The following is a 27,073-nucleotide window of genomic DNA, read 5'->3' on the forward strand; positions in this document are numbered from 1 at the left end:
ATAATTTCATTGTAACTGTTAGACACCTTAATTCCTGCAACCTAATGGCCCGCCCGTTACGTTTTTCTACAGTGTAAAGGTCCCCTCATCATATAAGATTCCAGTTTGCTCCGTGGCCGGCCCACATGGTTGTAGGCCCGTATTTGTATACTGAAAAAAAAAGAGTTTTCGAAGGAAGTATGGAATCAGCGTCATAACAATCGTCTAGGTTGGTTGGGTTTTAGAATAATGGCTGTTATTCCCAAACAATAGAAGACAGATAATGCAGACCCTTTGCCTGAATTTTGGATTGATTGAAATTTTTATCCGTGACACCAGCCCTTTTTCCAGAATTGTTAACAAATGGTCGACCGTAGCTTAAGGTATGTGCCGAATGTAAGGTGTGGTATTTTGTCCCATAAAATAAGACTAATTGAGAAACAAATACACGAAGAGGGAACTCGAATTTAGAGACAAACAAAATGAAACATTTTTTGGCATCATAAGAAGGGGAGGATATGTTACACAGAAAAATAATGCGATAGGGATAGCCAAGATCTGTTGTATCACACGTTCCTGCAGCTAGTCTGATACATGGTAAGTAGAAGCTTTTTCGTGTTTGCGCGCGCTGACATCCTCTGAATGCTGTATCCCCCCCCCTTTCTTTTCTCCTCTGTAGGTTACATCGGAGTTCCGACTGAAGAATGGAGTGGACATGGACCGCACCGTGCTCCATGTAAGGAAAGACATAGACAAGCGCTGTGAGATATTGCATGGAGTGCAGACCATCACTGGGAACGTAAAAAATTGTATGGTGTGACTGTGCGTACATCCCTGATTGTATGGTATGAATGTGTATGTATTCCATATGCCCGGCCGATAAACGTTCTGTTTGCGCAACTGCCGCGTTAGAAAACAACATTGTGACGCGTCGCGTAATCGCGACGTATTGCGTTGTCGCGTAATGCGTCATATGACGCGCCGCGTTAGCGCACCCAGAAGTGCTCCGGTGCGCGAGGCGCGAAGCGCAGCTTCCCGGAAGCGATCCGGGGCGCGGCGTGGAGCGCGTAACGTAGCATAACAGATCATGTGACTTGTTAATAAAACTTTTCATTGGTTCATTTCACTTTTGGGTTCCTAATGATGTAAGGCTAGGTCATGTGACCTAAAAATAACACTTTTCATTGGTTGAGAACTATTTTTTGTCCCAAATGATGAACACCCCTCCTTGTTTCCTCACTCTGACTTTCATCTTTGTGAGAGGAAGACCTTTTTTCATCACTTAGCAATAGCAAGTGTTGTAGCTTCAGCTGGTGCATCCCCACCACCACCACCACCTCCTAGGAAGAGAGTACCACCTCCTCAGGTGGTGGTTGAGCAAGAGGTGCCCCCCCCCACACCTTCTTGTTCCTGATTCGGCCAGCTCAATCGATCGAGCATGAGACTCTGTTGTGACCTGAAGAACCGCTGCCTGCGGTGCCCTCGCAATGCGGCTTGGTCCCTGAATGTGTGCAGGGGGATGGTATTTCTCGCTCGGCCAGCAGAATTGCGCCCACTGTTGCGGCCTACGACATGGAGAGGCCAGGGCGTTGACTAGGCGGGGCCTCCGGCCGCAACCACAGCGCCAACAATTGCTGCTGACGAAGGGGAGCCTTGCCGGTGAGAGCCACTGATCTGAAGAACGGCTGCCTGCGGTGCCTCCCTGAACCGCTTGACGGAGGCCCCCGAGGGGCGGTGTGCTGGCGCGGACTGGGAGGGGGCACTTGGCTCCTGCCCCCTCCCTAAGTCTTGTTGCCCTGGTGTGGCCTAAGATCCCCCCCGACATAGGCGGCCGGCTCCCGGGGTCCAGCGGAACTTTTTGCCTTTTGGTGACTCTTCCATTCTGCACCTTGTCCCACAATCCGTTTGACCTGAAGACACGTCCTGCGGTGCCCTCGCAATGCGGCCTGGTCCCTGAATGTGTGCAGGGGGATGGTATTTCTCGCTCGGCCAGCTGAGTTGCGCCCACTCTAGTGGCCTACGACATGGAGAGGCCGGGGCATTGACTAGGGCGTTGCTGCTGATGCTATGCAGACAAAAACTGGTTTTCAGTTTGTACATTCTTCAGGATTTTTCCATCCAAGGCTGGTTGAGAGTTTGTAGAACGATGGCTTCAGATTTTCAACATACTACTCTTCAACATTCTTCATAAATGTAACAATGTGAGACTCACTAGGAGAACGGCAGTTTATCTTTCCTTTCAAAATGCTGCCAACAATATTTTCTGAATGTAAGACACCATCTTGTAGCATAAAGGGCTGCGTCAAGGGTGGTATTGCCCAGAATGTCTTGTTTTCTAGTGCTCGTAATGACGAAGCCAGAACGCCCGAAAGGGATTCTGGTCCTGCCGCTACTTATTGCAGACATTGAACTATACTCTGGACCTGCCTGGCCTCGACCGAAATGGCGCCAGTATGGGAGCGTCTTGCAACTCCTTATGACGTTCTAGTTACTTAGCCTTGACGTTATGGGGGATGTATGCGGTCTTTGTGCACATGGCGGGCAGGGAAGGGTACTGACTGGGAATACGGACAACCCTATTGATGTCGATTTTTCATTATTGATTATTGTATTAATAAAGCTTCGAAGTAATGTTACCCATGATACTCGCCCATGGTGTGCGTATGGACGATTTTATTGTAACTGATCCTGTTATACTTTCAATTAAAAAATCAACCTTCACTGATCCTGCAACAGTTTGTCACGTTTAGTTTTTTCAATTAAATGGCTCGCTTGTTACATACTCCTATACCCCTGGCTTTTGAAAGACACCATCTTGTAGAATAAAGGGCTGTGTCAAGGGTGGTATTGCCCAGAATGTCTTGTTTTCTAGTGCTCGTAATGACGAAGCCAGAACTGCCATAAGGGATTCTGGTCCTGCCGCTACTTATTGGAGACATTGAACTATACTCTGGACCTACCTGGCCTCTACCAAAATGGCGCCAGTATGGGAGCGACTTGTAACTCCTTATGACACTCTAGTTACTTAGCCTTGACGTTATGGGGGATGTATGCGGTCTTTGTGCACATGGCGGGCGGGGAAGGGTACTGACTGGGAATACGGACAACCCTATTGATGTCGATTTTTCATTATTGATTATTGTATTAATAAAGCTTCGAAGTAATGTTACCCATGATACTCGCCCATGGTGTGCATATGGACGATTTTGTTGTAACTGATCCTGTTATACTTTCAATTAAAAAATCAACCTTCACTAATCCTACAACCGTTTGTCACGTTTAGTTTTTTCAATTAAATTGCTCGCTTGTAACATACTCCTATACCCCTGGCTTTTGAAAGACACCATCTTGTAGAATAAAGGGCTGCGTCAAGGGTGGTATTGCCCAGAATGTCTTGTTTTCTAGTGCTCATAATGAAGAAGCCAGAACTGCCGAAAGGGATTCTGGTCCTGCCGCTACTTATTGGAGACATTGAACTATACTCTGGACCTACCTGGCCTCAACCAAAATGGCGCCAGTATGGGAGCGACTTGTAACTCCTTATGACACTCTAGTTACTTAGCCTTGACGTTATGGGGGATGTATGCGGTCTTTGTGCACATGGCGGGCGGGGAAGGGTACTGACTGGGAATACGGACAACCCTATTGATGTCGATTTTTCATTATTGATTATTGTATTAATAAAGCTTCGAAGTAATGTTACCCATGATACTCGCCCATGGTGTGCGTATGGACGATTTTATTGTAACTGATCCTGTTATACTTTCAATTATAAAATCAACCTTCACTGATCCTGCAACAGTTTCTCACGTTTAATTTTTTCAATTAAATGGCTCGCTTGTTACATACTCCTATACCCCTGGCTTTTGACCCTTTCCTACGCGCGGTCTGTACTACCGCCCTCGGGCGATCTATGTAATGAACAGACTACCATTGCTGAAACACAAGGGAATGCATCTCAGAGAGATAAGTCAAGTACGTGGTAGATAAAAACATTTTCGTGTTTATGCACGCTGATGTGCTTTGAACGATGTCCCCCCCCTCCTCATCATTTAGATTACCACCGCCCATTGCACAAAAGCGTACCGGGCGCTCCCCACGCACAAAAAAAACGTTTTTGTTTTTTTTGCCCTGCGGGGCCCTTTTAAAGCCTCCACATCAAACCTAGGGGGTCAGGGAGGATCTACTATGCCCCCTTATGGTCATTTCCCCCTTCGTTTTGGCCTCCTCTTGTCTCTCGATCCTACCGAGAGATAAGATGGCGGCCGCTCCGGACTGTTTAGAATGTTGACAGACACCGGAGAGCCAATCAGCTTCGCTTCGCGAAGTTCCGTTACGCGTCAAGTACGCGAACCGGAGCGCTACCCGGAGTGCTGTCACAGATATATATATTTTTTGGAACGTTAATTTATCAAAATCCACTGGAGCACATATATTGAGACCTAGCAAAGGCACATCAGGCTAACAGTCCCTACAATTTTGCCAAGTTTCATGCAAATCCATTCAGCCGTTCGAGCTAAAAGTGAGGCCAACCGCCCTATGGAAATTAACATGGGAAAAACGCGTTTTGGGACCCCCCTTTTTTCTCGGCCCCCCCTTGACGAACCCGCCCCAAATTTTCAGGGACTGCTCAGAAACAAAATGTGCCATTTTCCTGAAAATTTCAGCCAATTCCGTCCACAAACGCCAAAGTTATTAGCCATAGAATTTTCAAAAGTCCCATAGAGAAAAAATCCTAACTATATATACCTACTGGCGACCGCCAGTAGGTAATATATATATATATATATATATATATATATATATATATATATATATATATATATATATATATATATGTATTCTATCTATCTAATAAGCAGCTAGTAAGTAAAAAATTTCAGGGATACCCAGTACCATCTAAAGTGGAGCAACTTTGAGAGTTTTGTCATTCCCAAGGATAGAATACAATGAAGGCCCCATATAAACTGTGTTTTGAGTGTAGATGTGAACACTGAATACATGCTGGGAGGGTTAAAAGAAGCACAATGGCCAGGTCAGCAATGGGGCCGTCCCCTGCTCTGGTGTTGCCGCTCGATGCCCAGTTCTCTCTGCCAGGCAGGAACAGGGCTCTAGATAAGGTGGGTGGTCCACCTGTTGTGATGGTAGGGGGAGGGTCCCCACCATCTCAGCAAGGCTCACATATATATTTTGTTCTTTCTATAGCCTTGTAAAATATTGGTCACCAGGTCAGTCAACTGAGTCACCCATAACCTGTGCTTTTGCCCCAAATTTCAATATATAAATCTTGATGCCATTTAGGTAGCCCGAAAGAGTTCTGAGTTGATTATTAGTACTAAATACTGAGTGTAATCTGGTAGCACATTTGTGACAGTAGGCACTAGGAGATGACAATATAGGCAGATGGATGTTCAAATGATTTGATGACAATTGTCTCACAAATTAGATTCCTTTGCAATCAGTTTTTCTGACCTGTTCCTTCTGTTCCTTTGTTCACAGGGGGAGCTGACACTGTCCGGTTGGTGAATTCCGGGGACTCCTGCCGTGGGAGGGTGGAGATCAAACACGAGAATAACTGGGGGACAGTCTGTGATAACAACTGGGATGTGAAGGATGCTGAGGTGGTCTGTAGACAACTGAACTGTGGAGCAGCATTCAGCGCTGAAACAAACAATTATAGATTTTTAAATGGCGTCTTCCCTGTATGGATGAGTGACGTCAGGTGCACAGGAGCAGAAAAGTCTCTCTTTGATTGTCCACGCGCTGCCTGGGGAGTCAACAGTTGCATGTTCAGGAGGGATAGTGGAGTGCAGTGCAGAGGTAAGAGAAGCTAACATCAATCCTTCAACTTCTTCAAAAAGTCAAAAACGAATAAAAAAAAAGTATAGTAGGATAATTCAAAACCAACAACTCATTACTATTGAGAATCATAGGAAAGAAAGCCAATGAAATAAGACAATATTAATCTTAATAGACGCAGGAAAGCATTCTGATGAGCTGATATGGATTTATTAGGAGCTAAAGAAGGCAACCAATACAGAAGGAGGCCTAGTGTGAGAACGCTATATGCAGATGACATGTGTCTAGCATCAGACCTTGTCACTTCTGTCTATGTGCAGGTTATAAGGTGAAGAAGTGTCCATCGCAAGGCACAATCAAGAGTTGGATTAGAATAGTTTTCCTTTCAAACATTTTTTGTAACATATTTTTAATAATTTTTGGGACATTACAATTCACACAAACAGTTTGCATAGGTTGTATATCACACTATAATAGCGATTACAAATAAATAACTATTCTACCCACTCCCTCCCCCCCTTATAGACTCAACCTTATATTGCTATGTATATTTAGCAGACAGCACTGCAGTATGGACATTGGTATGTACAAACACAGTCATATTCCATAGCCTTTCTAGTTTAGAATGTGTGTGCATCATCCCGCAACTTGCCATACATGTTGTTGCAACTGATCCCAGTAAGTGTTATTGGGCCCCCGTACTGTATCTGTAAATCTGTGGCTTTACAATTTCATCCAGCATCACATTCCAGTCCAACAAAATTGGCTTTTTACGCAGTCCTCTATGTTCCTCCCGCTTAAGTTCCGCCACCTCTTCCCTACCCAATCTAACCATTTCATTATATCAGTCAAGTACCAATGGTGATCTGGTAGTCTTCCACCTTATAGTCAGCCATGGTCGGTAGTAGGAGTTTCTGCAGGGCGGTGACATGGGGAAGGGGAGGGGCAGGGTGGGGGGTAGTAATGTATGGATTACGGAGTTTAACAGGTAAGTAAACATATAAAAAAATAAAACGAATTTTGTTGCGTGCACTGCATCACCGAATGCGATGCAGTGCACACAACGAAATTTGTTTTATTTATTTATATGTTTACTTACCTGTTAAACTCCGTAATCCATACATTACTACTCTTCACCCTGCCCCTCCCCCTCCCCACGTCACCGCCCTGCAGAAACTCCTACTACCGACCGCGGCTGCTTATAGTAACATTGCTCTTACCCCATATCAAAGCCAAATTTGCGAATTTGCGGGCCGTACCTTCCCTTCTTTCCACTTGGGCCTAATCCTAATATACAATACTCCTATTATTTCCTGTTCCTTACCGGGGCAACACCATTCACTCTTTGGTATACTGTTGACCAGTAATGGATCAATCTCGGGCAGTCCAATATCATATGTAGTAAATTTGCATTTGAGGAATAGCATTTAGGGTAAGTATCTGCCATGTCCGGGAACATTAAGTTTAATTTGTGCGGAGTCAAATAGGCATGGTGGAGGATCATGAGTTGTATGAATTACATTTTGGATTCCTGGATTCCTTCTGTGGGTACTCCAGTAATTTTCCCCATTCTTTATCATTAAGGACACAACCTATGTCTGTGTTTCATTTATCTCGAGTGGTCTGAAGGGACACTGCAGTGTGTGCCCGGATCCCTCGGCTTAACCATTTTGTCAGGTGGCTACCATTTCCCATCAAGTATTGCATGTGAGTCAACGCATGAGTTGGAGGCTCTGTCCCCTCTGGGGCCCAAATGGTTCGAACGTATCTAGTGATATTTGCAGGGAGCAGAAATAGTATATTTGGCACCCTCTGTGTGCTCACAAATGTGTTGTGGTTCATCAATGCCCCATCTGTAAATAACATGCCGACTGTGTTCACACCCAGCTCCACCCAAACCAATATATGCCTAAGTGTTACTGTCCCTATTGGTAGGGGGAGTCCCATTAGAGGGATAATGGGTACATAAGGGGCCTGGACATTTGTGTATTGCGTCACCTTTCTTCAGTACAATAATGCAGTTCTTAGCAGTGATGGTGCTGTCAAAGGAATGTTTGCAGCTTGGCATTAAAAGCCTATGTAATTCTCCCTGCTCCCAGGTCTGGGCGTCATGGCGATTTTTTACAGATTGCGTCCTCCGATCCAATACGCCAACCACTGTAATTGATCTGTATAGTAATGAGATTTCAGATCTGGCACTACCAGACCCCCTTGTTTCGTATACAGTTTCAATTTAGCGAGCCCTAACTGTCTTCTGCCCAGAGCTTAAACACCTGTGCAGGAATAATAATAGGCAAATTTGGGAAGTAATATAACAGCCTAGGGAGGAACGCCATTTTGGCAATGGCTACCCGTCCAGGTACAGATAGTGGCAATGAGGTCCAGAATCGTATTTGCAGCTTGAGCGCCTCTATACCTCGGTTTAGATTTCCTTCTAGTATATTGTCTGTTGCTCTATATATCTGGATTACCAGATATCTGAAGGTAACTGGCGCTGTTTGAAATGTCCAGCGTCCAAACTAGACCGGATCAACTCATGCCATGTCATTAAAAAAATATGCATATGATTTGTTTTAATTTATGGAAAGATCAGAGAGCCTCTGAAATGCAGCAAAAAATGTGGGGATTGGGTCATAATTCTCATTCAGATTATTGAAATATAATGAGGTTGTCCGCATATGCCGAAACAATGTGTGTCTCTCTTCCCATTCGTATCCCCCTGATCCTGCCAGAGAACGCAATTTAAGAAGTAGAGGCTCAAGGGTAAAAATAAGTAATATAGATGAAAGCGGGCAGCCCTGTCTGGTCCCCTTTACTATTGCGTATGGTTGTGAGATATGAGCACCCGTACGCGCACGTGCTGTGGGGGTTGTATGTAGCATCTGTATCGATTTCACAAATTCCTCTGGAATTCCGAACTTTGGGAGAGTACATAACATGTATTGCCACTGCAGCGAGTCAAACGCTTGACGTAGGTCTAGTGTGACACCCCTGTGCCATGGCTGCTGCCGGTGTACAAGACATCACTTGATGAAGTCTCCTAATATTAAGGGCTGTACTTCTACCCGGCACAAATCCACATTGAACAATGTGAATCAATTGAGGGATACACTGAAGGATCCATTTTGCCAATAACCTACTCAGGATCTTGTAATCTGTATTTAACAGTGAGAGTGGGCGGTAACCTGACATATCTGTATTATCCCTGCCTGGCTTCTGGAGCGAGACCATTGTCTCTTCTAGTCTGGTCTTAGGAAGTGAACCGGTGTCTAGTCAGGCCTGATATAGTCTCTGGAGATGGGGGACTAACAGTTCTGAATATGTTACGTAGAACTCAATGGGCAGTCCATCATTGCCTGGTGTTTTGTTGCGAGGGAGAGCCCTTATTGACGCCCTTGTTTCCATGTTAGTTATAGGCCTCCGCAGGTCTGTCTTGTGATCGTTTAATATCTGTGGGAATTGCAGTCCCACAAAAATGTTTCTTATTTATCTGCACTGAGCACATTCGGCACCGCATAAAACTTTTCCTAATAATTCCTAAAAGCATAATTTATTTCGAATTGGGCACGTACAGCATCACTGTCTATAGTGTTAATTTTAAGAATGTGGGACATTGGTGGTGCATCATTGATGATTATAGCGAGTAATGGGCCTGCTCTGTCTGCCATTGCAGGCTGCTTCTGTGTGTATGATTCAGAAAAGGGGGTGGTGATGGACAGAGTTTCTGAATTAAGCAGAATACTCCTACCCAGTCAACAGATCAGGGCTTGATCCAACACCGCTTTTTAGCTCACTGCACCATCCCAGCTCAGAACCTGGCTACATGCAAATTAGTCTGTCCCTGTCCCAGTGCATCATGGGAACAGGGCAAACCAAACTACCAAGCCAATTCTTTCACTGGGAAGGAAACAAGCTTCCGGGGACCGGTTTCTGGCAGTACAGCCGTCATCGGCCCGGCTTGCTTGAATCCTGATGGTGCAATGAGCAAGGGACTCACATCTGAGTATACCCTTCCACGCTTATGGTGGACAAAACGATTCAGAAAAGGGGGTGGTGATGGACAGAGTTTCTGAATTAAGCAGAATACTCCTACCCAGTCAACAGATCAGGGCTTGATCCATCATCGCTTCTGTGTGTATGAGCAATAGTCTAAAATACAAAGGTCTTCTAGTAGTTCAGCGTGTCTAATATGTGTCTCTTGTAACTCATCCTTATGTACGTCGCTTGATGCTGCTCCCTGTTCTAGTTTGCCTAACTTTTGTTCCACTTCTTTGAGTTTTTCCAGTAAGACAATGCACGCTCCTACCCGTGTGCTAATCGCCACTTGTCGTATCACAGTTTTAAAAGCGTCCCATTCAATTTGGCATGTACTAGCAGTATCTATATTGTCATTAAAATAAATAACTATGGCTGTGGAAATGCCCTTCTGAAACACCGGATCCTCCAACAACGATGCGTGCAACCTCCAGGTCGGTATTGGTGTGGGGTGCTTTTCCCCATACTAGTGTGACTTCAATGGGTTTATGATCTGAGTAGGTTTTACCAAGGTACATGGTGTCTGTAATATTAGCAATAAGATTTAACAAGCAGAATACTCGATCTATGAGTGTATGTAGTCAATGTGGTGCCGTTAAAAAGGTATATTCTTTATCACTGGAATGTGCCATACACCACATATCTCTCATTCCCCAGCCCTCCACCCGCTCTAAGGGCATCTGCTTGTTTTCTGCACCCCATTCCCTCATATGGGGGGTGTGACCTGTCTAGTTCAATATTCATCACTGCATTAAAGTCACCTCCCACTGCCTAAGAATACTCCTCCCACCCTATCAATACATTGCTAAGTACCTCAAGGATTTTATCTTTCTCTGTATTTGGAGCGTAGACACTCCCTATCACTATGTGCTCCCTGTCCAGTAAACCATGCAGCAGCACATACCTACCACTGGAGTCAACCCTCTGCTCTAGTAGAGTGAAGGGGGTGTCATTCCTGACCCATACTGTAGCCCCACGGGCGAATGCGGAGTAATTTGTGTAGAATAATTGCGTTTCCATTTCTTCTGTAACTTCGCAGCTGCTGTACTAGTTAAAGGGGATTCTTGAAGTAATAGTGGAGTGGTGTGGCTCACTGGTTAGAAGCGGCAGACCCGGGAGCAGAGGACGGCCAATTCCCAACGTGGCAGGGTCGTGGACCAGGGTCAGCGGACTCGATAATTCTCATCTCGGTGCCTACTCTAACCAGGGATCACACTCGGCAACTCTGGGCATTAGCTTGCCTCATCTCCACAATGGCCCCCCACATACACCGGGGATGCCTAGTTTCACCTTGGAGATACCCAGTAGGGACCATCTCACAGGGAAAGCCAGGAGGGGGACCCCAGTGGTCTATTGCGCAGAGATACTCCTTCGGGAGTCGATTCTAGCGCTTTAGAAACCCGCAATTAAATACTATATGTGTCTTCCTCCAATTTAATTGTGCCAGAATCCTGTGTCTTTTATGTATGGAGCCCAAGGCCCTAACATTCCAGGATGTGTACGCATATTTACTAGGCTGTGTCATTGATTTCGCTACAGAATGGCCTAACATGGACACAAGTCCCTGCATGCTGGCTATAAAATGCCAAAAGGGCAGCTGAGTCCCCAAATCCTTATAAAGTTCCAAATACTAGGTCCCCCCAAAAAACACTAGAGGACCAAACCATGAAAAAAAGTTAACAGGAACTTCATAACTTCTATGACATGGCACATTCGCTATAGGGGGAGTGATAAAAACCAGCCTTATTACGCACATAAGTCTATACTCAATTTCTTACGTGTGTGGGGCTCCAGCCATGGCCCTATCCTGGTACAATTACAATGATTGACAAAACGATCGGGCAACAAATTATAGGGAGTTACATACTCATCTCGTAAAGGCTTCAGACTAAGTAACAAAAATCTCAGCTTTCAACTTTAGTAATCATTGGCAGTCAGTGTGGTAACCAGAGGGAACAGTGCCATGCTATTCTCTGAGTCAGAATGTGCAGCGGTAACTTTGAAAGAGTTCACAGTTTCCGCAACGGATGTGGCGTCGTGCTCCGCCAGTGCCACCGCTGTCAGGAGAGCTTCTCTTTTACTTTTCGTGATCTGCTCCGGCGATGGGTTCACACTGGACCCAGCTCCCGGTTGCCGTCTCTTGTCTGTTCCCGATACTCTAACGGGCTGTGGTTTGGACTGCTGCCCTTGACTTGTGTGAGAGGAAGCCTGTGTCGCCAGCGGTGTCATAGTAATTTCTACCCAGTCCGATTCCTCTTCTGGGTCATCAAAGAATAGGGTTTTATGGTCATAGATAACTTTTAGTCACACCGGGAATATCAAAGCATACTTTGAGTTAAGGGCCTGTTGTTTCTTTTAACATCTTGGAATGTGGCTCTCGCTTTCTGGACCGCTAAAGTAAAGGCCAGATAGAGTGAGATAGTTTTGTTTTCAAACTTTATTGGAGCGTTCTTGCTAGCAGAGGGTAGTATTGTGTGTCGGTCTTTGTAATTAGGTATCCGCGCTATAAGTGGTCTGGGCGGCGCACCCAGGACAGGAGGTCTAAGTGGGACTTATAGTGCCCTGTCAGGTCCATCCTTGCCACTTGTTCCTGCAGCCATTTTTCAACAAATTGGGTAGGATTAGACCCCTCACTCTTTTTCGGTATTCCCAGTATGCACACGTTATTGTGGCTGGATCTCCCTTATGCGTCATACACTCTGTCCTGTAAGTCTTTCAATTGCTGTTGTATCTGGTCTATTTGACTATAGCAGAGCGCGTGTCTCTTATTTCTTTTAAGATCAAGTCCAGCTTGTCTTCCTGGCAACTTGGTCCTGTAGGCGGTTCATATCCTCCTCTGGACTGCGCATCGGAGTATCCTGCATGTTGCTATCTGTTGCCTCCTGAAGTGGGGGATCCAGTTGTTTAGTTTTGGTGCGCCCCATTATCGGAGTAAACAAAGGTACAGCATGATCCTGCAATTTACTGTGCTGTTCTTCACTCTGCACTTAGCACCAGACGCCTTGTTTCGTTACATACAGCGCAGTGCCCACAGAACACAAGCACCCGTCCCACTAAAGTGCCCCAGATCTTTCCCCGTCGGGTCAGCTCTCTCAATCCAGGTTGTAGCAGTGCTTCCTCTTCCCCTTTCAGTATAGCTCACCGCATCCCCTTGCTGTCACGGACCCAGCGAGACTGCTCATTTAGTCCACGCGTCATACTGCAGAGAATATTCCTATAGACACATGCGCACTTGTCTATTTCCTATATTTACATGGCAATTTGTTCTTATCTTCGTGCGCATCTATGTCAGCTTGTATTTACTTTGTTTTCACTTGTTTGTGGTCGCTGCTCTCTCTGCTTGGCGTAGGGGTTTGCAATGAATAGACGACCATGCAGTCGTTGCGCCTCGTGTGTCTAATGTCCCCGTAATCTTCTGTTACACTGGCGGTTCGGTAACAGAAACATGTTCACCAATCAGTAGCAACTGAAGTGTCCCCTCAGTCCGCTCCTGCACAAATTACAATGCACCAGTGAAGGCGTGTGGCGCAGGCTGTAATCCCTTGATAAGCGTGTCCGGCCCTCTCCCTCAGCGCACCAGACAGCCAATGAATTCTTGGGGCTCCACAGAGTAATAAGGAGGAGGGGATCCCAGCACAGTGACACTTGCAGAGCAGCGCACCCTCCGTGTCTCTCGCGCAGCTCCTATATGGCTCTCTCTATGCCCGTATCATCCTCGATTTCCCCGGGTATCAGTATCAGAGAATAAGTAGGTGCGTCGGGGCTCTGCAGTAGGTATCGCTGCATCGCCAGCCAGTCGTAGGTAGGAACACCCCCAGGGTCACCAGGCCTCCAGGGCTCCTTCTCTCTGAATGCCGCCCGGCCACTGGCAACTCAGGTACATGCAGGGCGAAGACCAACTCAGACACACAGTTTTTCGGGGTCCCCAGCCACCTCAGCTCCCCAGCTGCTCGATGCACTGCGTAGAAAGCACAGCTGGTCTGTGAGTCTCAGGATTCTTGCCGGAATGTCAGGGCCCGACACAGAGCTCCACTAGCTCACGTCTGCCATGCTTGGCGGTTGGCCACGCCCCTTCCTTTCAACATTAGAAGCTACAGTAAGATCTAGGCTTTTTCTCTATACAGTAACTCAATCAATGTTGTGCTAAAGGATATATAAAGATGATGATGAAGACATCATGGAAGAAAGAGGCATTAATTCAAAGTAATTAAACAATATATTTGGTAAACTATGCCAACAATTAAGAAGCCTTCAAATATCTCAACCTGCCCGTTTTACTATTGTGTAAGTGACATTACTGCCAGGACCTGCCACACTATATGTGTTATTTCAACCATACTCTGTGTCAAGGAGGCGAGCCATGGGCTTTGTAGTGGGTTTTACCTCGTAGCACCCATGGATTTTAACACTGCCTTCCATTAACGTAATCGTGTAAACCTGGGGCAGCGCCTAACCTTTACACTTCCCTGAGCACACGTAACATAGACAAATATTTTTTTCATTCCGAAGCACATTTCAAAAGAGGAAAACGTCTCTCAGGATTGTTCTTCCACAGTAAGGTGCTCCTTCCTGCAAAAAAAAACAAATCCTGTCTGCAACAGAGGCACCGTTGCACTATGGTGAAAGGGTGGCTATGTTGTCACTAGGCAGCTCATTGTGCACTAGCACTGGGGAAAGGACAAGATTTTATTTAAATTTTTTTAATGGTATTGAGCAGAGCAAGTGAGACATAGCAATAACAATCGATAATAGGGAGTTTATCTATCATCATAAGATCAAAACCTGCACGTTATGCATAAAAGCAACATGAAATAATTACAAGAAGAAAAAGAAAAAAAGCATATTACAACAATAATCTGGCTACATCCTTGAATTTTAAAAGTACTTTAGTCAATAGACGGACTATTTACCAATATGCAAATCGAACATTTTAAAGTGCTAAGGTGCTATAGTGCGATAATAGCAGTAAACTTTCTTATAGCGTCCACCCTCCTAGCGTATGCTTCTTCAAACATCATAGATTGTTTAATTTTATTTAGCCACTTCGAGTATGACGGTATTTAACATTTATTTATTTTATTTTAGCTGTTTTATAACGCGCTTTGTTACTCCAGAGTATCCTGGCGCAAAAAGTAAGAAACAAGCAGGTGGCCAGAAGGAAACAGAAGAAAATTTACAAAAGTCTAATAAGCAGATCTGAAAAGATGCGTCTTCAGTGCCTTCTTAAAAGGTGCAAAATCTCGGATCAATCTCAAGGATAGAGGCATAACCTCCAATTCTGGAGAATGTGAGAGCGTGCAATGAGGGAGCAAATTGCTATAAAAGTCTCCTCTGCTTTTGATGAGTTTTCCCTAATTTTAGTAATTCCAAAAAGGGCTACCTTGGCCTCTGGATCTAGCCTCTTCTGGATTGCTTAGCCTATAGCCGAAAAAATCTTAACCCAAAATTGCTCTAAATTTAGACATGTGAAGTCTATATGTAGCCAAGCCCCTTCCCGTTCTGCCAAGCAGCTGAAGCCTCTATTCTCCACTTCAGGATATTTTTTGTTGAGTATTTCAAGAGGTGCCATCCACCGGAACAAGAAAGCCATTATTTACAAATTGGCTCCTCTTAATGCCTTACTCACTAGCTGGGATATAGAATGCCACTCCTGACTTTACAGAGTGCAATTAGTTTCCCGAGTTACTCTTTCTAGAAATTTCTCAACAAGAGGAGATTTATTTTGATTGCACAACTGAGAGTACCAATTGCCCAACCCTCTCAGTTTAGCTCGAAAAAGAGCGGTCACCAACTTAGTTGGGGCACCACTAGACAATAGATTTTATCTGTTTGAAAAATATATAATCTGTAAATAAAAAAGCCAAGCTTGTTCCGTTCACCACATCTATTCTGAACCTCTTGCCAGGTGATTACTTTATTCTTCATAAAAAAGCACCCCTGCTCTTCCAAACCACAATCCTTCCAATTTCTAGGGTGACTGGATTCGATTTGAAGACCCAAACTTTTGCATTTACCTAAATTTAAATAGTGGAATCCAGAAGAACCCGCTTGCTTAGAAAAGAACTGTAGTCTAGAGGCATAGTCCTGCAGAGTCTTATATCTAGTCCTCTTTGGGAGTTTAGATGTTTTTTTTTTAAATAATCACGATATGCGAACCGGGGGGTATATTATCAAGGCCAGGCGATACATTATCGCCGCTTTTATCGGCAGGAAACTGCCGATAAAGCGGCGATAATGGCCTTGATAATATGCTGTATGAATTCCAATCGAAGCCCATGTTAGATGTGTTCGCATTTAACATGGGCTTCGATTGGAATTCATAGAGCATAATATTAAGGCCATTATCGCCGCTTTATCGGCAGTTTCCTGCCGATAAAAGCGGCGATAATGTATCGCCTGGCCTTGATAATATGCCCCCAGATTCCTGTACCATTTTGTCTAAGAAAAATGTATCTAATAATCCATTTGATTACAGCAAACAAGCTGTTTGATCTAAAAAAGATGCTTCATAATATGTTCTCATTTTCAGCAGTGCTAACCCACCCTGATTAATATCTAATTGTAGTTCTGGAAGTTTAACCCTGGAAGCCTTCTTGGTCCAGACAAACTTTCTAAAGATAGATTCTAGCTCTTTAAAGTAGCTAGTATTGATTTTTAAGGGCACATTTATTAAAACAAAAACAATATTCACTTTATGTTCTGGGGTGGAGAGGATGGTAATTACAGTAATACCTCCCTGGATGGGTAGCGGTGCAGGAAAGCAAAATACAGCTGATTAATGCATTTGTTACCTGCGTACAACCGAGGAATAACATATACAAATAATATCTTGTTATGTTTCTCTCTTATCTTTGCAGGGAGTCGTGTTTTTGACCCAACAGCTTTCGGAGGTACAGTTATAAGTTGCTTTGAATCCTTGAATGTATATCTTTAGTCTGCACCCCGCCTTGTACTGTAGGCACAACCATATGCAAGAAGTGTGACTTGTTACACAAAAGACATATATTAGAAACTCTCCATTGCTAGAGAGACTTGTGTAAAGGTCAGAAGGGTGGGTGGCTACTATCTCACCAGAGCAACACACAGTGTCTGCCTTAACAAGTGTTACTTTCCTCAAAAACTAGTTCTTCCTGTGTGCTGCAGAAATAACTGTGGATGGGCACTCCCTTAGCAAGTGAGAAAACATGAGACTGTGTGTGCAGCAGCCTGAGTGTGAATCCCACAGGCAGCTCTCTCATCCATTCAAGACTCTGATCTCATTCTGTGAAACAGCATGCGTAAAGCATCTAGATTGGTCAGAGAGAGCTGGCTCTAAGCTCCAAAAATCACTGCAGGCCTGTGCCTGCTCTCCAGCCCAGCTGTCCAAGACCGAAGGGTTAGAGATGTTTGAATTGTGCATGTGAGTTTGGCCTTTATAAGGTAGTTGGCCAAACCAACATACATACTTCAAAATTAAGGGGCCATGCCTAACTGCAAAAAAATCAAGAGGGGAATTCACTCGTCCTGCGTAACCAGGGTTTAAAAAATGTTGTTCAGTGTACCAATAAAAAACCCTCATTCACATACAGAGGATCGGATTGGCAGTATATTTTGGTTCTCTGCCTGACTCTTAGAGATGTGACAGCATCATAATAGGGTTAGTTCTCATGCTTCCTCCACCCGGAGGTGTACCCCTGGTTAGTGCAGTAGTGATCAGTGATACATGGGTTAATGGAGAGTTGAAAAATTTAAATTAAAAATACTAATACAGCCAGATAAATGACTTAATGGATCTGGATTCGAGATATTTATTAAAAAGCAGATCCAGTGCGTGGTGAGTTTGTTAAGGGATCTTCCTCACTTAATGTGTCCATAAAAAGGTCAAGATGTTTCAGGCCGTGTTTTTTCCCCTGAGGGTCAGGTGGGCTTTCTTCTGGACCTCGAGTGAAAAAAGTGGTGCGAGACTGGGAGTGTCTCAGTGTGTATAGACCTTAACGTTTTAAGAAATTGTGAGAAACTAGATGTATTAGTCTGTTTCATTTGAGGTCCAACGGTACCTGTAAATATAAAAGGTAGGGGGGGAAGAGACAAACACAAACATGTGGGAAAGTGTTAGATGTACACTTTCCGAGTTCACGCTGTCTATTTTTGTGCATGGAAAAGTAACAATAAAATGGCAATTCTTTATGACTCAAAACAACTATTAACTTAAGGCAAAAGATCTCTCTAAGTTATTTCTATGATGTTAAAAACAAATGTTGTAATTAATGCTTAAAGTACTGTGGTGTGCAGTTTTCCTTCACCCGTTCCACATATGGTATAGTTGGTGGTAAATTCTAAAAATTCCCAGTTCTATTGGGCAAAATGATTTTGTCACAAAATACGCATTGCAGGTGGTGATCGGTGCTTTTATATGATGCTCTGGCCATTACTGCGTCAAAGAGAGCGGTCGGCGCATGTATCCAAATAATGGATAGCACATTTTATTGTTCTTACTTAGTTACTGTATGCTGCACAGAACTCGCGCTTGCTCTTATTGAACAGTTGCAGTGCTCCGAAAAATTATTTTGTGGTATAAGTTCATAGCCATGTTAGTGGTTGTGCTGTTAGCGTTGCTCTTGATCACAATAATGTTTACAAATAGACCGTGCAAATTATGGGCGGTATTTGGTGAAACCTACTGACCTACAGTCATGTCTCACTTAGCAGATTGTAGATAATATGATAAACGCCTTGTGGATAGAGCGGAAGGAAGGTACGGGCACTTAGTTTTATCGGTTTGCGGAAGTATTCTCCCTCGTGAAATACTTGAGTCATACCTTAAGTTTACATATGCGGGCATCATTGGGCGGCCAAGGAGTCTTTCTTGTGCTAAAAAATGTATGGGCATATCACAAATATTATATTATATGAGCTTTTTTACGTTACTGTTTTGTCGTGTAGTGTTCGTTCTTATGCTTCTACCTTCGGCTCTGCTTCAGCACTGCTTGTGCTGACTCTTCCACTGGGGGCCCGGTTGCGCTCAGCTACCAGGTCACATATTTTTGTAAGACAAGAATATGGCCTGAAGAAACACTATGTGGTATGCAGCTGTGTCAAAAAACATTTCTATTGTGAAATTGTTATGTTTTCAGTAAAGTATTTGTTGTGAGAACAAATACCAATATAAATATCAATTGTGTCACGCTGTGACAGGCAGCATTATGTAATTATCCAATCGTCATGAACTGTAAGGGATCTTATCTGTCCTGTTTTATGTAGTGATGCCTCAAAGGTATCTATATATACATAGGGCAGTTACATTGTCAGTTGGCCCTAGATCTTTTTGAAGTCCTTTCCCAGGGGAACCTCTCATATTGCAAACTTGGCTTTATGAGCCCTGGTTATGCCTAGATGGTAATAATGAGCTTAGGACGAGTGGGGTAGAGATGTGAATCTGATATTGTGGTCAATTCCTGATATTATTCTTGTAGTTTCTAGGTCAGCCTTCTGGTATTACCCAGCCCTTGCGGACATCTGGGATGGTTTGTTTTAGGTCACATTGTTCTGGAATGCATCTTAAGAGATCGAGGGATATCTCTCTGAGTTGGTGCATGATCTGCATTGTTTCCTCTGGTGTAATTAAGTAATTGAGTCTGAGTCAAGGGATATGACCATTGAGCCATTGGATGGTGTTTTTGAGTCTATGGACCCATCTCTGCTCATTTTCGAACAGTACTCTCTCTGCATTGTGGATTTTAGTTGTGAGTGTCTCCAGTATTATCCAGTATAGATGGTACACTGTGTGCTTTGCTTCGATATAATGGTTACTCATTTTCATGGTGTTCCTTTTGCATTTCACATTACTCCTGTGTTCCCATATTCTTTGTTTTACCTTGTGACATGTCATCCCTATGTAGCGTAAGTTACACGGGCAGGTGATCATGTAAACTATCTTGTGGTACTGTCATATAGATGCTGCTTTTCTATATACTGTGTTAAGTTAGCATGAGCTTATTAAGTGTTTAAATGCCATATTTCCTTCGGTTTCAGTTTGCACATGACACATAATTGTTATTGTAGCTTTCAACCTAGACGAAAGATGTGATTTATTTGAGAATAATATGTTATTACTCTGATATCAGTCGTGCTTGGTACACTGTCTGCACAGTGAGTGCTGAACCCTCTAAGAATAACTCAACACAAACAAGGTTGCTGGGAGGTCTGATCCTCGCACCACATTAGTCATAACATAAATACAGTTGCTGCCAACATTGGGCTCTAAGCGGGTTTGAGATAGAGTTACTGGGAATGCAAAAACACACTTGATGATGCTTCTCATGCAGAGAGCTGGTTGAAGATGATGTGATCCTCTCCTCCTGAGATTTAGAGGTATGGGCCCGCCCTGCTGAAACCCAAAAGAGACCTTCATAGATATAATATAATAGGCTAAATAGGGAGGGTGAGAAATAGGTGTTGTTAATTCCTATTCATTTCCGCATTTTAGTATGCTATCACCGTTTGTTACTATGGACTAGTAACTATGCTGATCACTTTGATTCTTATAATATGTTTGCTTGTATTATATAAGATACCGCGTTTGAGAACCTTGCATTGATTAATAAATATTTGAAATATGCACGTGTCCTCTTTTACTCCACGTTCTGGTTTGAAATGATTATAAAGCGAAAGAGTGTTCATGTGTTCCACGATACCTGAGGTATCCTAAGTTCATGTTCTGGTTTGTCTAAGCATTGGGAGTTTGTTATGACCAATGAGACACTGTAGCTAGCTCGGTACGGGGATTTTGGGTGCTGAGGTGAGTTTTGGGTCATCCTAATTCACTGAGGTTCCAGGTCTCTATGCACAGTTCTGTAGGAGAACAGAATCCCTGCTATAGTTCATGTGCCGTATGTAATTTGACCACAGTTACAAAGAACATCCAACTTTGACCTGATTTCAAATGGACCATAAAACATCAGACGAATTGCAATACGACAGATGCACTTTACCTGATCACCTGCCTGTGTAACTTACATCGCATAGGGATGACATGTCGCAAGGTAAAACAAAGAATATGCGAACACAGGAGTAATGTGAAATGCAAAAGGAACGCAACGAAAATGAGAAACTAATATATTGAAGCAAAACACACAGTGGACGATCTAAACTGGATAATTCTGTGGACACTCACAACAAAAATCCACAATGCAGAGAGAGTACTGTTCGAAAATGAGCATAGATGGGTCCATAGACTAAATACCTATATCCAAGGACTCAATGATCATATCCCTTGACTGAGCCTCAATTACTGAATTACACCAGAGGAAACAATGAAGATCATGCACCAACTCAGAGAGATATCCCTCGATCTCTGAAGATGCATTCCAGTTAATGTGACCTAAAAGCAACCATCCGAGATGTCCGCAGCAATACGAGAAGGCTGACCTAGAAACTACAAGAATAATATGAGGAATTGACCACAATGTCAGATTCACATCTCTACCCCACTCGTCCTAAGCTCATTGTTACCATCTAGGCATAACCAGGGCTCATAAAGCCAAGTTTGCAATATGAGAGGTTCCCCTGGGAAAGGACTTCAAAAAGATCTAGGGCCAATTGACAATGTAACTGCCCTATTTATATATAGATACCTTTGAGGCATCACTACATAAAACAGGACAGATAAGATCCCTTACAGTTCATGACGATTGGATAATTACATAATGCTGCCTGTCACGGCGTGACACAATTGATATTTATATTGGTATTTGTTCTCACAACAAATACTTTACTGAAAACATATCAATTTCAAAATAGAAATGTTTTTTGACACAGCTGCATACCACATAGTGTTTCTTCAGGCCATATTCTTGTCTTACAAAAATATGTGACCTGGTAGCTGAGCGCAACCGGGCCCCCAGTGGAAGAGTCAGCACAAGCAGTGCTGAAGCAGAGCCGAAGGTAGAAGCATAAGAACGAACACTACACGACAAAACAGTAACGTAAAAAAGCTCATATAATATAATATTTGTGATATGCCCATACATTTTTTAGCACAAGAAAGACTCCTTGGCCGCCCAATGATGCCCGCATATGTAAACTTAAGGTATGACTCAAGTATTTCACGAGGGAGAATACTTCCGCAAACCGATAAAACTAAGTGCCCGTACCTTCCTTCCGCTCTATCCACAAGGCGTTTATCATATTATCTACAATCTGCTAAGTGAGACATGACTGTAGGTCAGTAGGTTTCACCAAATACCGCCCATAATTTGCACGGTCTATTTGTAAACATTATTGTGATCAAGAGCAACGCTAACAGCACAACCACTAACATGGCTATGAACTTATACCACAAAATAATTTTTCGGAGCACTGCAACTGTTCAATAAGAGCAAGCGCGAGTTCTGTGCAGCATACAGTAACTAAGTAAGAACAATAAAATGTGCTATCCATTATTTGGATACATGCGCCGACCGCTCTCTTTGACGCAGTAATGGCCAGAGCATCATATAAAAGCACCGATCACCACCTGCAATGCGTATTTTGTGACAAAATCATTTTGCCCAATAGAACTGGGAATTTTTAGAATTTACCACCAACTATACCATATGTGGAACGGGTGAAGGAAAACTGCACACCACAGTACTTTAAGCATTAATTACAACATTTGTTTTTAACATCATAGAAATAACTTAGAGAGATCTTTTGCCTTAAGTTAATAGTTGTTTTGAGTCATAAAGAATTGCCATTTTATTTTTACTTTTCCATCAACAAAAATAGACAGCACTTTCCCACGTGTTTGTGTTTGTCTCTTCCCCCCCTACCTTTTATATTTACAGGTACCGTTGGACCTCAACCGAAACAGACTAATACATCTAGTTTCTCACAATTCCTTAAAACTTTAAGGTCTATACACACTGAGAAACTCCCAGAGTCGCACCACTTTTTTCACTCGAGGTCCTGAAGAAAGCCCATCTGACCCTCAGGGGAAAAAACAAGGGCTGAAACACATTGACCTTTTTATGGACACACTAAGTGTGGAAGATCCCTTAACAATCTCAAAAATGCATTGCATGTAATATTTATTAAATATCTCAAATCCAGACCTATTACATCATTTATCTGGCTCTCCATTAACCCCTGTGTCACTGATCACTACTGCACTAATCAGGGGTACACCTCTGGGTGGAGGAAGCATGAAAACTAACCCTATGATGATTTTTTTTTTTTTTAAATAATTTTTATTGTAGTCATACCTGTACAGGCCCTTACATATATAAGCAGCTTCATAAAATTGAGCAGGTATACAATATGATTTGTCGATCAGTACACAGCCGTCATGCCCACAACCCGGGGGTTGGGCGGCGATGATGTCTCTGCTCTTTCATGCCTGACGTTCAAGATAAAGGAGTAGTTGGTGTCCGGATTGTGTGCATGACTACTTTTACAGTTCTACTCAACTATGCGCTAAGCCCCAACTCCCACCCCCTGCGCAAAACCTAAAACTCCCCCCCCTGTCCCGCCCCACTCACCACCACCCGTCTAAGGCTCTTATAGCGGTCATTCCTGAAGTACTGGTGTCAGCCCCCCTGCATATCTGCTGCTCCTAGGGCCTCAGCTTGCCTCATCCGCCCTACCTGCCTCGGGGGCCTCCTCCCCCTCGTCAGCCTCGCTATCCCTGAGTGCCTGTACCATTACTTCCCATGAGGTCGCAGTGTCAGCCGCTGTCTGGCTAGGGGTCCTGCGCGCAAGCTGGTACCCGTGTGTGCTGTCAGCCGTCGCCCATTTTAGAAATTCCTGCCGCCACCTCCGTGGAGTTGGCCCCACCCTCGCCTTCCAGTTCCTAGTGATCTCCCTCTTAGCCACCATCAACCCCATATCAATAAACTTGCTCGTGAGTTTGTTTTTGGGGGTATGGGGAAACCAGTGTAAGAGACATTCTGCTGGTCCATATTCTATGGCCCTTTCAGTCACCTCGTTCAACACATCCCCAATGTCCTGCCAATAAACCCTATGATGATGCTGTCACGTCTCTAAGAGTCAGGCGGAGAACCAAGATATACTGCCAATCCGATCCTCTGCGTGAATGAGGGTTTTTATTGGTACACTGAATGAAAAATTGATAACCCTGGTAACGCAGGACAAGTGATCCATTCCCCTCTTGATTTTTTTGTAATACAGTTACGGAAGCTGAATGGATCACAGCTTCTTCTTTCTCCCTCCTCTGTGATTATATTCACTCTTAACTGCTGCCAAAAATTGGTAGCAATGGCACACTGGATCTGCTCTCGTACTCTGTTTGCTGGCAGAAAGCATGAAACATTAAATGGTAATAAAATCATTTAAATACGATTTTATTTTTTTCACTATCTGCTCAGAAGTGTGGGGGGCAGTGCTCCCCCACTCCCACGGAGGAACCACCGCTGGTTCCACTGCAATTTCCTCACCATTGATTGCTGCCCCTCACACTAGTACAGGTGTGCCGCTGGGTGTGACCGGTGCTACTGCACTTGCTGCACCATTGAGATCTAAGCCTCTGACTGCAACGCACAAGTTCAGGACCTTGGCTAGCCGGGTCCGGTGCCACTGCACCTGCTGAATCATTGATTGGTTTGCTGCTGCTCACACTGCACTGGTACAGGTGCAGCATCACCACTGGAGCCTGGGGCCACTGCAACAACTGAACCAGTGCTCTTCCCTCATCTAAAGGGGTCTGTCCCTCTTTTACACAGTTAATGTGGGTTTCTCCAGGGAGGGACACGCCAATGTTGCGCGATTTTAGGGGATTATTTTCAAGATGCTTGTGCTGCTGTGCATCACTTTTTTCCATATTAAAAGTGACGCAGAGATGGTGCAAGGGGCATGTAAATGATTAATCACCTTTCGCCACTTTTTGTGGTGCAGGAGCCTGAGTGATACTTATCAGGCATCACTATGCCACTTTTTTGGGCCTAATGCTGCCTGATAAATATCGTTCCCTTTAATGCAGCTTTTTGCTTTACAGGATCGTGCAACGGGTGTTGCTGGGCATGTTCCCAGCAACGTCCATGGTTTTTTGACACTGCCCCAGATTTAGGAGAAAACGTAAATTTGAGGCAGTCCCAAAAAGTCACGCCTCCCCAGGGGAGGCGTAAGTGAGGCAAAAAGCGGAAAAATATCTTTATTTCTCCTTTTTCTATGTGTGATGCATTCAGCAGCACACATAGAAAGAGGAAAAAGCCTGTTGTGATTGTTTTTGTACAGAAAGATTTCCCTTTCTGCACAGAAAAAATCATCTCCTCAAAGCAGGCACCCTGACACCACGGTGCAAAGCTGCCTGCTTTGATGAACGGCAGTCCACTTTGCGCCTAGGCAGAGCCCAAGGACAGGAATTTGCTGTATCTATTGGGACTTACAGATACGTCAGCATTCCTGACATATCCGTAGGCGCAGTAATAATGCATTGCTGGAGTGTGTTGCAAAAGTGACGCAACTCCGGCAATGGGTCATTACACATGGGCAAGCCTCATTAAATGCACCTGCTTCAGTCTTACACCCGCTGTGAGGCAGGTTTTGATGCAAGTGTTGTCCTTCAATTGGCGTGGTGAAATCTGGCATATTTCACTGCACCTCTACTGCAAGCCATGTTTGTGGGGGAATGCCCACCCGGCAAACATTATATCTGATGCAGGTATAATATAGTGCAGGGTTTTACAAAGAGATACATCAACCTAGATTTGTGTCACTTTCCAAATGAGGCGCAGTGTGGCATGTATTTTGCGGTGCCACAGCGACAGAAAAAGTGGCTCAACTAAAGCGTAAAGAGCTCATTATTAAGCCCCTTAGTATTTCATATATTTTTCTGCACCAGAAAAATCTATGCATTCTTGGAAAGTGTTGACAAGTTGGGTGTGTGGCCTCATAATATTCCCTTTGTCTCGGCAGCACCCCTGTCAGTGGATCCGAAGACTGCAGATGAGACCCTCTTCATCAGAAGTGACGGGAAGGATATTCGCAACACCGGCCTGGAACTGTTCGGCTGTGTCCGGGGGTCCACGGGGGTCCTCTCTGGGAAGTGGTACTGGGTGGTGTCCATAGACCAGGAAGAAGGTCGGGATGATACGTTTGACCTGTTTAGCCAGTGGAAGATGGGAGTGGCAAGCGCATCCATAAAAGAAACACCGCTGACCCTGAGCCCCAAGGACGGCTTCTGGCTCCTCAACCAACAACAGTCATTTTACAGTGTGCTCGATGAGATGGACAGAGAGCACCATCTTGCTGGTGAGATTAGCAAAGTGGGGATTTTTGTAGACTACGAGGAGGGACTGGTGTCCTTCTACGATGCTACAAACCGACAGCACCTCTACACCTTCACCGCCACGTTTAAAGAGAAAATATATCCGTACATTTGCCTTGCATACGCAAGACGCGTTTATCTGCAGTAATCACACACAGGCTCAAAACGGGTGTTTGAAAGAACTATAATGTCAAAATACATCAAGCTGCATAAAAGGGTAATGCTATTCAATAAAAAGCAATACAGCTTCATCTAAAAGCAAGCTAAACAAATGTGTCTTTGAATCTTTCTGAAACCCAGAGTCACCTGATTTGATCAAGAACATCTCACTGAGAGTGAAAGATGAAAGTGGCAGCTGGTTGACTTAGGTTGTCACAACTCAAGTAAACTCGGGCCCCCTCTGAAATATTCACCTTGGAGCTCGTGACCAGCAGCAGTGACCTAGAGTGTCATGGGAAGTCGGAGCAGCCGCAGTTGGATATGTCCTTGGGGGGCACTGTTTTTAGGTCGAGCCTGCTCTGGCAATGATCTGTTGTAGTACAGAACGGGCGAGCAGCCGTGCCCACTCCCCCACCCATATTTTTCATGGGATTGTGTCTTTGTCTTGCCTAAATGCTGTCTTCCGATTCCTAAATAGACTTGTTGGTCCCTCCTGAGTACCAACATGTCTTTGTTTGTAACCTCCCATGGCTGCTGGCCCCTTTACTTGGTTACTACACAGTACATGTACTATTTTCTTTATTGAGTTTCTCCTACATTAGGCACCATGAAGTGCTTTACTCACATTCAGCGGTCCATGCTCGCTTTCACTTTAGAAGCAGCCGGGACAATGGCGGCTGATTATTTCTTAAGCTATAGGTCTCGCATTTAAATGTTATACCTGAAGCACTGCAAATATTTTTCTCCTGGCAAGGACAGCGGAGTGAGGAGCAATGTGAGGGGGCTGGGACCGTGAGGGCTGGGGGGAGCGTTGCGACTTGTTTTTAATGTAGTTACATTCCTTTCTACCGCTGTTTGTCC

At 44.2% G+C, this 27,073-nt stretch overlaps 1 protein-coding gene across 1 annotated transcript in view; it reads left to right on the forward strand.

Annotated features, from left to right (window-relative positions):
* The window catches only part of LOC147729450 (scavenger receptor cysteine-rich type 1 protein M130-like), a 541,776-nt gene extending 515,575 nt beyond the window's left edge, over positions 1-26,201 (forward strand). Inside the window, exons 4-6 of the mRNA XM_086953997.1 lie at positions 5,479-5,799; positions 16,671-16,703; positions 25,702-26,201. Coding sequence (XP_086810123.1) covers positions 5,479-5,799; positions 16,671-16,703; positions 25,702-26,201 — 854 coding nt within the window. The remainder of the gene's footprint in view (positions 1-5,478; positions 5,800-16,670; positions 16,704-25,701) is intronic.
* The last annotated feature ends 872 nt before the right edge of the window (positions 26,202-27,073 follow it).

Source organism: Lissotriton vulgaris, chromosome 2_1, assembly GCF_964263255.1.
Source record: "Lissotriton vulgaris chromosome 2_1, aLisVul1.2, whole genome shotgun sequence".
Taxonomy (NCBI): domain Eukaryota; kingdom Metazoa; phylum Chordata; class Amphibia; order Caudata; family Salamandridae; genus Lissotriton; species Lissotriton vulgaris.